The 11649-nt window shown below is 42.2% G+C and overlaps 1 protein-coding gene across 1 annotated transcript in view; it reads left to right on the top strand.

The window, feature by feature from the left end:
* MLXIP (MLX interacting protein) overlaps positions 1-11020 on the top strand; it is a gene marked incomplete at its 5' end in the record, with an annotated part of 20795 nt that extends 9775 nt beyond the window's left edge. Inside the window, 8 exons of the mRNA XM_008937306.1 lie at positions 674-795; positions 1505-1691; positions 2484-2608; positions 4467-4565; positions 6185-6312; positions 7364-7487; positions 10044-10173; positions 10899-11020. Of these exons, the coding sequence (XP_008935554.1) occupies positions 674-795; positions 1505-1691; positions 2484-2608; positions 4467-4565; positions 6185-6312; positions 7364-7487; positions 10044-10173; positions 10899-11020 (1037 nt within the window). The remainder of the gene's footprint in view (positions 1-673; positions 796-1504; positions 1692-2483; positions 2609-4466; positions 4566-6184; positions 6313-7363; positions 7488-10043; positions 10174-10898) is intronic.
* Between the last annotated feature and the right edge of the window lie 629 nt (positions 11021-11649).

Below are 11649 nucleotides of genomic sequence, written 5' to 3'. Positions count from 1 at the left end.
TGTAGGGAATTCTTTTGAGAATTTTGTGTAACTTCCTTCGTGGAGGTGGTTGCTGCTGTTCACAGTTACCTCCAGCCATCTAACACTGCAGAATTCCTGGTTCTTCAGCCTATTTTCTGGAATTTTGGTGCTGATTCCCAGTCACATTTGCTTGTCTTGTGCTTGTGTGTCCTGTAAAGTAACCGTAAAAACAGGTAGTGAAAGAATGTAGTAGAGTGAAGTGGCCAGGAAGAGAATTGGGTATACAGGTGAGGAAGCATGAAGTACTGAGTGTGCAGCCTTCAGCTGGTGTCTGGCACTGACCCTTTCTGGGTCAGCAGAGCAAGCCTGAGGTCCAAGAAGTATGGCTGTGAGGCGAGAGGTGAAGATGATCCTTCTTCTGTGAATCTCATCTCCCTGAATCACTGGGTCCCTCAGTAAATGGACCTGGGAACGGGGAAGTGATGCTAGAAGCCTCAGAAATAACTGCTCTGGTCGAGTCCTTTGTACTGGATTCATGGGATTGAGACTACTGGACAACTGCTGGCGTTTTGTATTGCAATGAAAGAGTACTGAATAGGTGCCTGTTACTCCATTCCCCTGTTCAATGACAAGTTATGACAAGCTTTTCTTTTCTTTTTTTTCAATTTTTTTTTTTTTTGTCTCATTAACTATTTTAACTTGTGTTCTTCAGCTGCCTTTCAGGGACAGTCCAGAGCTGTGATTGTAACTCCAGCACCTATAAAAAGAGAGGGGATTTTGACGCCAGCCACGTCTCAGTCTAATGTTGCAATTGCACCAACTGGAATTGTCAGAGTAAGGAGAAGAAAAAAAAATATATTTGTTTTTTAGGCCTGTTATTTGCAAGTAGTTAGAGCCACAGTGTGCTCAGGAGTATAACCAGTCCCCTAAATCTCACCTGTTACCCAGCATACACATGTGTGCATTCAGCATTATGTTTACTTAATTTAGCTACGCTGTGGGCCTAGAAGCACATTCTGGTCTTCATGGACTCAGTGTCACTCAACAGCAAGATTACAAAGAGGGATGTGTACAGAGCCCTGTGAGTGGGGATGGGTTGTGCTTTGTGTTAATTGTGCAGCAGCTAAAAGGAACCCAGGATGTCACCTTTCTTTTCACATACTGGAAAGCATACCTTGAGTATATAAGTGGGTTTCCTAATATGCTGTATGCAGGAAGATGGGAATAGTTTTTAGTATGTTATGCTGTTGATGTATTGTAATGCTGCTTTAAGTTATGAAAGGATACTGGTCTCCTGCCAGAAGTCTGACTTCAGTGCCTGCCAATTCTTTGTATATTAGCCCTTGTCTCATGTCATCAGATTGTTAATCATGTATTAATTTGCTACTTCTAGCAAAAGGCAAGGTAACAAATCTCTCTCTCTCTTTCTCTCTCTCCCCCTTCCTCCTTTCTCTCATCCCTTCTCTCCCTCTGCCCCCATCTCCCCTTCCTGCTCTTTTTCCTTCTCCCTGTTTCTCTCTGTGCTGTTCTGTGCTGTTCCCAGGCTCCCGGGGTGACGGAGTTCCGTAGTAACATTCTGGTTGGTCCAGCACAGCGAGCACCAAGTAGTCAACAAACCCAGTCCACAGTTTCACATCTCTTCTCTCCTAGTGTAGTCCAGGATGTGTTGGTGAAAGGAGAGAAAATCCCTTCCCACAGTAGCAGTTCACAAGTTCCCTCACCTACACCTAGTAAGTTAGAAAGCTGTGAGCATTCTGTCTCCCCTGCACATGTAAGTGTGTTTCCATTGGCTAGGCAGGGTTTAAATGGGCCTTGAGGATCCCTGGATAATTTTTGAAGGAAAAGCTTTCTAGGCCCTTCTACCCTGCAGCGTCGGTTGCATCCAGTTTTGTGCAGTTTTTGTCTTAAACTACTGTGCAGCATTCCCACAAACTGTGATTTTGTGCTTCCTGTAAATGGCTCCTTTAGAAGGATGTACTGGCATAGTCACAAATGAAACCTGCTTGAAAGGTGTCTGTGTAGAAAGTGCTGAATAGGTTTGTTGTTCAGTGTCATAACTCTGATTTTGATAGAGGATCTCAGGCACAATCCTTGTGAACAGCAGGTAAGTGCAAAGACACCTTTTTCATGCACGTGGATAGAGCTGTCTCTGGGCTGGTTTTAGAGACTTATGCTGCTTTGGCTGCGTTTCCATCATGCCCCAGGCCAGCAGAGCCTCAATGGGGCAGTCCAAGCAGGATGATGGAACTGCTGCCTGTGTGTTCTACACACCTTTGCTGAAATGTGTGTGTGTGAAAGGAGAATTGCATGCTGCTATTGGGGATGTGTTAGCCTCGTGCCACCAGGAAATACTGAGCTTTCCCAGCAGTCCTGACATTCTCTAGCATGTGGTTGCTGCATCAATGAGTGTCATTTGGTTGCCAACTGCGTTTCAGCTCCATTCTGAATAGAAACTGCTCAGCAGTTAGGTTTGCTGGGGAAGGTTGGGTGTTAATGTGACTTCTCTCTCTTCCTTTATGAAGGCCGAGACTGTCAGAATTCAGGCCAGGCTTCCCCCTACGCCTCTGAGCAGAGCCCCAGTCCACAGTCTCCCCAGAACAGCTGCTCAGGAAAACCTGCCACTGACCCTAATCTGGCTGCAGTTAAGGTGTGTGTCCTTTTCTTCAAGGTGCTTTCCTTCTCTGCCTTTGTAGCTACTTTTCTATCCCAGTGCTTGAGCCTGGACTAGAGAGTAAGTTGTGCTTCAGGAAGAGTGGAATATTTGTGCCTTAGTTTTACCTTGCACTGCATCTGTGCTGCTCTGCTCAATTTAAAATGTCAGACTTTAATAATCTACTCTGCTCCTCAGGGATGTGTCACCACAGGGGCCAATCCTAACTGTACCTCTGCAGGTCTGTGTGGTCATGACAGCAGTTCCTGCTGTGGCTCACAGGAGTGTTATGACAGCTCTCAGTTTACTTGGTGAAATATTTCAGGCTTAGTTTTCTAAACTGTGGCTTTTTGCCATTGTTCTGTTGGGGCTCTTCAGTCTGCAGGGCTCTGGCCATCACTGGAGGGGGAGTTCTTGACCTGCTGAGTTACTTACATATCTCCAGTGATGCCTTGCTGCTCCACAGACTCTACAAGTTACAGCTGTAAAACACTTTGAGAGTTATTGGGGTAAGAACTCAGTCTAGAGACAGCATCTGAAAGCTGACTGCACCTCACACACAAGCTGACCTTGTCAGAACACTTTCTGTGATGGTGTGAGGAACTTGCCTGCAAAAAACAACCAAGGCAGGACAATCAGCTGTAACCTCATTCATTCTGTTGTGAAAGGGAGTGTTAATTAACCATATTGCAAGTGCCAGCCCCTTCTTGGCTTCTCTGTCATTGTATACCCAATGAGTTGATGTCAGCTTGATTACTCCCAGGGCATACAGGTAAGTTTAAATACTTGCAGCCTGTAATTGCACTCAGTTCTAGCTCTGTTGCAGAGGAGAATCAGAACTGCCTCTTGCTGAGCACACTGCAAGTTACTCATCAGAGTTTGCAGTTATTCTCTTGGTATAAATGCTCACAATAGGTAGTTGCAGCCTGTTCCTGCTGCTAGAGAGCAAGTTAACAAAGGAACAATTAGGACTGGCCAATGGTGGGAAAGTGGCCACTAGATGGAGGAGTGTTCTTAAAAGTAAGGACACTGCAATAAAATAGCCATTTAAACTCACCTGCTTGGGCAGGAATTGCTTTGGAAGTGTGATGTTAGCAACTCTTTTGTAAGACAAGACAGAAGTAGTGGTGGTTGCCAAGCTCTAGATGTATGTTCTTTTGCTCCTCTGCATCATTAGTTGGACTGAACAGTTCTGTATTGCTGGGTAAGGCTGGTTTTTCAGTTTGGCAAAGCACAGAGGGCACTGGAAGTCTCAGTTCTGCTCTTGAACCTGTATTTTCTGTGGTTTTGGGCAGCCACTTCACTGCTTTATTCCATTATGAAATGGGGTGATGGTGAGCTACTGCCAGAAAGCCAAGCTCTGCCAGGAATGCCTTCTCAAAAAATGCTAATTCCTGACAAAGCCTTTATCTTGTGGGGAGGCCAGAGTTGCAAATTCTTCTTTAATTTGCTTTTTTATTTTTGTCAGACTGCCCATTATATAAGTAGACATTATGTATTAGGAATATATTATATGGACTGTTTTAAACTTAAAGGCTTCAACAAGATTCTGACTGATTACATGTCTCAAACACTGGAATTTGACCTCAGAAAAGGAAATTGTGTGACAGTCAAATATGAATTTTTACTTTAGAAAGAAAATCTACAAGGTTTTGAGTTGAATTTAATACCCTGGACACTTCTTTTTAATAACTGAAATAATTGTTTGTGGATTTATAATCATGTGGCTTGGCCTGGGAAGACTGAGTGGCACAATTCAAGAAAAATGACAGAGTGAATTTGAATAGCTGAAATAATCATGATATTAGAATGGGAATGAAGAACAGCATAGACTGAGCTGATTTTATTTATGCAGAATCAAAGGATGAAGCATATTTCAGAACAGAAACGAAGGTTTAATATCAAGAATGGTTTCAATACGCTGAACAGCTTGGTGTCAGCCAACTCCAGGTTGGTAAGTAACTGGGCAGCACTGGCAGTTTGATATGTATTTAAGAAGGAGCCATTCTAAAATTACTTGTTAATAAATGTAATCTCTTCACTGTTGACTGAGAAATGCCAGTCAGCCAGTGAAGATACTTGAACTGAGGGACTTGGAAAGGGAAGGGTGATAAATCCATGGCTTATAGGCAAAAGATGTGTGAAATTGCTTCATCTTTTAGACATTGTTCTTCTGATGCAGCTTTACGAATGTTGAACAAGTCTTGTCTGATGAGATGCTGCAGCTTTAAAGCCAACAGAGAAAGAAGAAATGCTCATCTGTGCAGTCCTTGCTCTTGGGACCCCAGTAATGAAGATTTTTGTCATGTTTGCAGCTTAAGATAACTTTGCATTTACCTTTCTTCTGACATGCTGGCTTTCTGTCTCTATTCTGAATGCATTCTTGTCCTCACAACTGGACTTGAAAAAGCTATGATCCAGCCAGTATTAGGAGCTTATTCTGCCTGAACCATGAGCCAGCCAGAAGCCAGGTAGATGCTGTTTCTACGATGCTGGGCCTGGCTTAATATACCTTGACCTGAGCTAATATTACCCACTTACAAGCACAGCTTGTTGGCTTGGGCTTCATGCCATTCTAACCACAACTGGGAGCATGGCAGAGCCACCTCGTGTGCCTGCAAATGCTGTTGAAACACGTCAGCGAGACAAAGGAAGAATAAAAGTTCAGTGAAATTTCTAAAACTCCCTACACTGATGAGATCTCTACCTCTTGGGAGGAGTCAGGAGCCTGATAAGTTCAGATGACTTTTTTTTTATCACCCAGCTGCCTTGCAGATATTCTCAGAGCTTTTTTTTCCCCACCCTGTCACCTGTCTTTTGTGCATAGATTTGCAGAGATAAAAACATGCCCAACTGATTCATCATTATCAAATGACTTTGTCCAAATTAAGAACATATTCTGGCTACACTAGTTAACTTGGGTTGCTAAATTGAAATTAATTGAAACACAGATTTGTCTGCACAGCAGAGTTCTAAATGTCCTTTAAATACCAGTACCTTCTGAAATGTGGAAAACATGAAAGTTTATTGTGCTGCATGTTGATTTGTTTACATAATTTTTGTAGCTTTATACATGTAGGCCCTAAGTTGTCAGAATTTCGCTTCCTGATTTCAGTAGCCTGTTTGAAAGGTAATCAGTTTTGAAAACTCAGCTGTAATAAAATGTCTGATCGTTTTATTTCTCAAATACCAATTTTTAATTAGTTCATCAAAATGGAAGAATATGTTAAAAAAAGGTGTATGACATTGTTTCTGTCTCCTTCGGTGACAGCGAGAGCGTGTTAACTTCTGTTTAACAGCTTCACATTTCCCAAATGAAAGGATCTATATTGTCAACTTCAAAGAATGTTTCTAACAGCACTAGAAATCTCTCAGCAGTTGTAGCACATCCTTCAGTAAGAGTTTAGTGTAACCTAAAGTGTTTTGCTCTGCCTCTCCTTGTGCTTCTGCACACGGGGAAGGAAACTCAAGGTGCTGAAGTGCTTTTCTGGGTGTTACAGCAGGTTAGGGACAAACGCTTCATCTGTGTAGCTGTGTTGCAGAAAGTGAGCTCTATGTTTGTGTTTGGTCTAGATCAGCCATGCAAACACGCTCCAGAAAACAGTAGAATATATCGGTAAGCTGCAGCAGGAAAGGACACAGATGCAAGAGGAAGCCAGGCGCCTCCGGGAGGAGATCGAGGAGCTAAACGCTGCCATCATGTGAGATCTGGGGAGCTTTCTGTGATGAAGCAGAGCAGCTTGAACACTGCTTTGGCTGACAACAGGGAATGTCTGCCTCGGGTATTGAACAGTAGAGTTGCTACCAGCTTCCAAAGAAAAAAGCAGAGTTGCTGTGGGCTGGGCATTGGTAGCAAGCCGTGTGGATTTTCAGCAAGCTCTGGGCATGAGTGCATGACAGTGGCAGCATCAGGAAAGATGCATCAGGTCACTTAGAATAATTTTGAGAAGCCAGCAACGATGATTTTTTAAGGCTATGCTCACTGGGTGATCAAATACTCTTACTCTTCATGATGGCTTTGCTGCAGTTTTCTTTCCAAATGCAGTCAAATTTTATAGGAAATGATAGTTGAGTGTGTACATGAGACCCAAGACTTGGAATTGTGGAGCTTGCCACTGGCTGAGTATAACTCTGATAAGTCACTTCACCTTCCTGGTGCCTCAGTTTCTTCTGTGGGTTTCTGATAGTTATGTACTATTGCAAAGCATGTTGAGGACCCCAGTGGTTTTTCTTCCATCTGCAGAAGTGTTAGGCTTAGGCATTACATTGGACTTATCAGCAAATCAAAATCTTTTTATTTTTCTTTAGAAGTACGATGGCATCTGTTTGGTTTTATTTTAAATTGATCTGTTTCTTAAGAATCTCCATAACACTTTCTTCTGTAACATTGCTCAGGAGTAACTGTAAATTTTCCCTTGACTCCTAATGTGCCTTTTTCTAATTGGATGCCAAAACCTACTTTGTTCTGTGTTACACTTTGTTTTCAGTTTTGCTGCTTGTAATAAGAAGTGAAATCAAACATATTCTCAAGCTGATTTCAGAAATAGCTTTGCTGCATGAATATAGACAAAATTGATGGGAAAAGAGTGTGTATTCCTGTCTGTGATGATCACACTGGGGGGGTCATGCACTGGGGAGCCACCTCGGTCAGGGATACTGGGGATGCACACTTTTTCTCTTGCTGTAATTTAGTCTGAAGAGAAGTCTGTCCTTTCTGATGGGGCTTCTCACCTCAGAACATCTTCTTTTCAGTTCTTGTCAACAGCAGCTCCCTGATACTGGAGTTCCTGTAACACAGCAAAGGTTTGACCACATGAGGAGGATGTTTGATGAGTATGTGAAAAGCAGGACCCTGAAGAACTGGAAGTTTTGGATTGTATCCTTTTTATATCACCCTGCTGCACTTGAGGTTTGGTATGAATGTATTTAGAGCCAGGAACTCTGGATTCTGATGCCGTGACTCTCAGGCAGGTTATTTAAATAACTTATGTCCCTGGGTTTCATTCACCTCTGTATGTGGGTATGAATCTTTGCCTTACAGACTATTGTGAGGCAGAACTTGCTCACCTTGAACTATGGGAGGTAACTTGAAAGTAAAATTCAATACAGAGACAAGGTTTTCTTGGTGGGTTATTGTACTGCAGGAAATGTTTAATGGGCTGCTTCTGTAGCTGTAGCTCCTGTAGTCTTTTGGAAACACTGAGCAGAGAATAAAAGATTTTTGGGGAAAAATTACTACAAACAATTACTGAAGCTGTTGCAATGGCAGTTTGAAAAACCTGCATGTTTCTCTTCTCCCCACCCCCTTTTCTTTTTTACTTTTTGTAGTTGTCTGTCTTTTGTTACAGCAATGAATCAACTTGATTTCTCTTTGCTCCTTCTGTGCCAGCAGCTGTGCCTGTAAGCGAATGCTAGTGCAGGAGCTAGAAAGACACAAACTGAATGAAACCAAATTAGCTGCATTTGTGCTGTGCTCTATAGACTTCACTGGTTTGGATCAAACATTGTTAGCTTAAATCAGTGCAGGGATTTTAGTAATTAGCAATGAGCAGTAGTGTGAACCTTCCCTTTTCCCATTAAACCTCCTGTGCTCATGTAGCTGTTTATCTGTGCTTTGTATTTTGTATGTCTGTGTTCTGTGCTGGTCGTTTCCCTCTTACTACCTGGGTAATAGGATATATGTGCATGCCTGAAGTACAGCATTTTTAATATTTGATATGTGAAAATGCTTTCTTTGGTGTTTCCTGGTTTATGTTGGCCCTAGAAGGATACTGTTCTTTTTAGCATCTTTCTAGGGAACAATTCTTAGTGAGATCTCATGCAGTCTCTCATGACTTAGAGCTGGTCCATTTGTGGAACATCTGGATTTGACAGCACTGTTAACTCTGCAACATTTCAAGTGAAATACAAAAATAGAGGTCTTAGATATAACAGTGAAATGGTTATGTAAAGATAATCCTGCACATGTTTGCTGATTGAATAGTGTGATTATTTTATGCTGCTCCAAGATGTTAAATAGCTCCAGAATTTGGAATTGAGACACTTCCAGAAAGTGACAGGGGTTATGAGGGCTGAAGATGCAGTTTTGGGTAGCTGGGGTTTGTAGTGTTTGGGGAAGGACAAGGGCTTTTATAGTTGACAAAAGAGAATGTTAATAGGCAAAGTAATGTTCCCAAACTTCCTTTACGTGTAACTGTGATGGAACAGTTGTTCTAGCAGCTGGATTGGATCCTTAACATGTGCTGACATATTTCAGAATGTCTTGCAGTAAAAGCTGACAAGGTCCAGGGGTGAGTGCTAATAATAATTTAAAATCTCCTCCTCATGAAATGACTGTAAGAGAGAAGGGCAGTTTCATTACAAATAGAAAAATACCATAGTTTCTGTTACATATAGGAAGGAAATGAGTAATATAGTCTTGGGCTACTAGAGATAACCCAAGAACAGAATACTCTTGACTATTAGAATATCCACAGAATAATAACCATGTTGTTCTTCCAGTTGCTCTGTAATAGGGGTATGCAAATTCCTTCAAGTATTCCAGGCAATTTTTAGACCTCTCCTGATTGTCAGAGGCAGTGAAAAAGATGGGGGTGCATGACAATGCTGAGATTGCTTTGGATTCTCACGTGCTGCTACCTGTAGTCAGAAAATCCCATTTGGAGTAATATGTTAAAACCACAGATTCAGAGCCTTCAGATGAGTTTTGTCATTCAACCAGCTTATGTAATAAATGTACCTGTGAGCTGGAATCTATTTGGAGATGCTGTGACAAGCTGGTATGAGTTCAGATATTGTGACCATCCCAGGAGAGCCCATCTGAAAGGCTGAGAGCTGGGGCCAGCTGAGGCTTCTGGTGGTGCTCTGTACGTTTTAATACACTACAGCCTAAGAATTCTGTCTGCTCCTTTTCTGCCAGGAAGGTTACTGCCAACTCCAGGCCCTCCTTCCAAGTTGTTGTGATAAAGAGTCAAAAGAAAAGCCCAACAGTCCTTAGCTTGCTACTGTTCTGGTCCATGTAGACACAGATCAGCAAGTCTGGTCCTTGGTGTGGGAATCCTTGCCATGCCATCGGTCATCTCTGAAAATGTGGTTATGTACTTTGAGGTCTTTGGCTAGCTGCTGAGAACTTGAGTATTTGCTCAAAAGTCTGCCTGAGAAATGGGCTGAATAGTTGCACTGTTGGTCTGAGCTGGGCTCACTGTTGCCAGGCAAGACTCATCCAGGTACCCTACCTTGTGTCTGTGGTGTGCTATGGTCAGTGGCTTAGTGCTTACTCTAAAGCTTCTATATCCTTTTGCCAGGAAAGCAACAGTGTTAGCAGTAGTAGATGAAGTCCATTGTTTCATCTGCAGTCTGAGCTGTAGTAGCATTTCCCATAGAAAATGGGACTTCTCCTTTGTTTTCTCCCTTAACACTTGATGCTTTGCAGTTCAGCATTATTATCAAGCCGTTGTTTGAGTCCTTCAATGGGATGGTTTCCACAACAAGCCTTAAGGATCTGAATCAAACTGTACTGGCCTGGTTGGATCAGCACTGTCCTCTTCCTGTTCTGAGGCCAAGTAAGTGAAGCTCTATCCTGTTATTATTCCAGATCATAGGAGGTGAGATTGCATATAACACCATTTCTTTAAAGTCAGAGGAAGACAAAGAAAGCACGTGATGCTGAATATGACTTCCAGTTCCTTTTTATTGTCTCAGTGGAAAAAAAGAACCTCTTGTGACACTGAAGACACTTGGTTGTGTGCTTAAAAAAAAAAAAAAAAAAAAAAGAAAAAAACCCACAACACCAAAAACCAAAACCCCCTGAATTGCTGAATATAGAGACCAGAATTTCAACAGTCTCAAGCTGCGTTTAACTTTCAGATACTCTGCTCTAGCTGGAGTGAGTTTGGCAGTGTGATTTATCTTATGAAGGAGGACTTCTGGGGTTTGTATTCAGCTTTGCAAAGACCTTCTGCTTAGGCATGATTGCGTGATCCTTTCCCTCTTGCAATTCAGCAATTTCATCAATGTTTACAGTCATAATTGCCAAATAGTACTCTCTTTTGTAGAAGAAATAGATGGGGTTTTTTAAGTCCTAGTTCTCCATTCCTTGTTCCCCAACACAGCTCTTGCACACCTCAGTTTCTTGGTGTGTGTGAAGGCTGCATGTCTTGCAGAAGTATTTCTGCAGTCCTGTCATGGGTGACAGCCTTGCAGTGCCTGCACACAGTCCTGCACAGGTCTGTTTGCAGTCATACTAACACCTTTGCTTGATACTTCCCTGACTTTTTTTTTTTTATAGTGGTGCTGAACACTCTCCGGCATCTGAGTATAACCACCTCGGTTCTGTCAGACCCATCACTCCTGCCAGAGCAAGCTGCTGAGGCAGTTTTCAAGATGAACAAATCAGCTGGCGAAACCTAACAACCAAAGAGAAGGAGTTGCTCATACAAGTGGTGGAGAACCTGCCAGAGCAGCAGCCTGGCGAGTCTCCTTTCAGTTGGTGCACTTTAAAAAGAATTCTCTCCATCACCCGAGGGGTTGTTCAGGGCATCTGGCTCTGCCTTCAGAGTATGTGGAAGTATGATGCAACGTTGTCGTAACGTTTTGATTCCTCTTCAGTGCTGTGCTGTACTCCACTAAGTGAGAAAACACCAAGCTCAGGTAACTTTAGCAGGTTTGAGTCCTGCAGGCAGCAATATATCTCCATCAATGCAGCATGCAACTATATGCAACAAAGGTATTTCTATGAAACAGCTTCAAGTACTGAGTTCTCTGGAGTGTAAATCTTGTACACCAAGGAATGTATTTCAAGGGGAAATATACCTTCAGTTTAATGAAACAAAACATGCTTTTTATTTTGTTTTCTGGTATTCAGTTCCATTTGTTTTACTTGAATAGTAGAAACTGTTAAACAGGATCATATAAAAAACCAAAGGAGAAGAAAAATCCGTCAGTGATGTCAACTCATGGCAAAAATACTAGAATTAAAATCTCAGGCTATGTTTTGTGTATTTTTTATTTTAATGAGTGTTATTATTGCATATGATCAG

The sequence above is a fragment of the Merops nubicus genome, unplaced genomic scaffold, assembly GCF_000691845.1.
Source record: "Merops nubicus isolate BGI_N331 unplaced genomic scaffold, ASM69184v1 scaffold113, whole genome shotgun sequence".
NCBI lineage: Eukaryota > Metazoa > Chordata > Aves > Coraciiformes > Meropidae > Merops > Merops nubicus.
The sequence above is the reverse complement of the archived record's forward strand: the minus strand, read 5'-3'. Positions and strand labels throughout refer to the sequence as shown.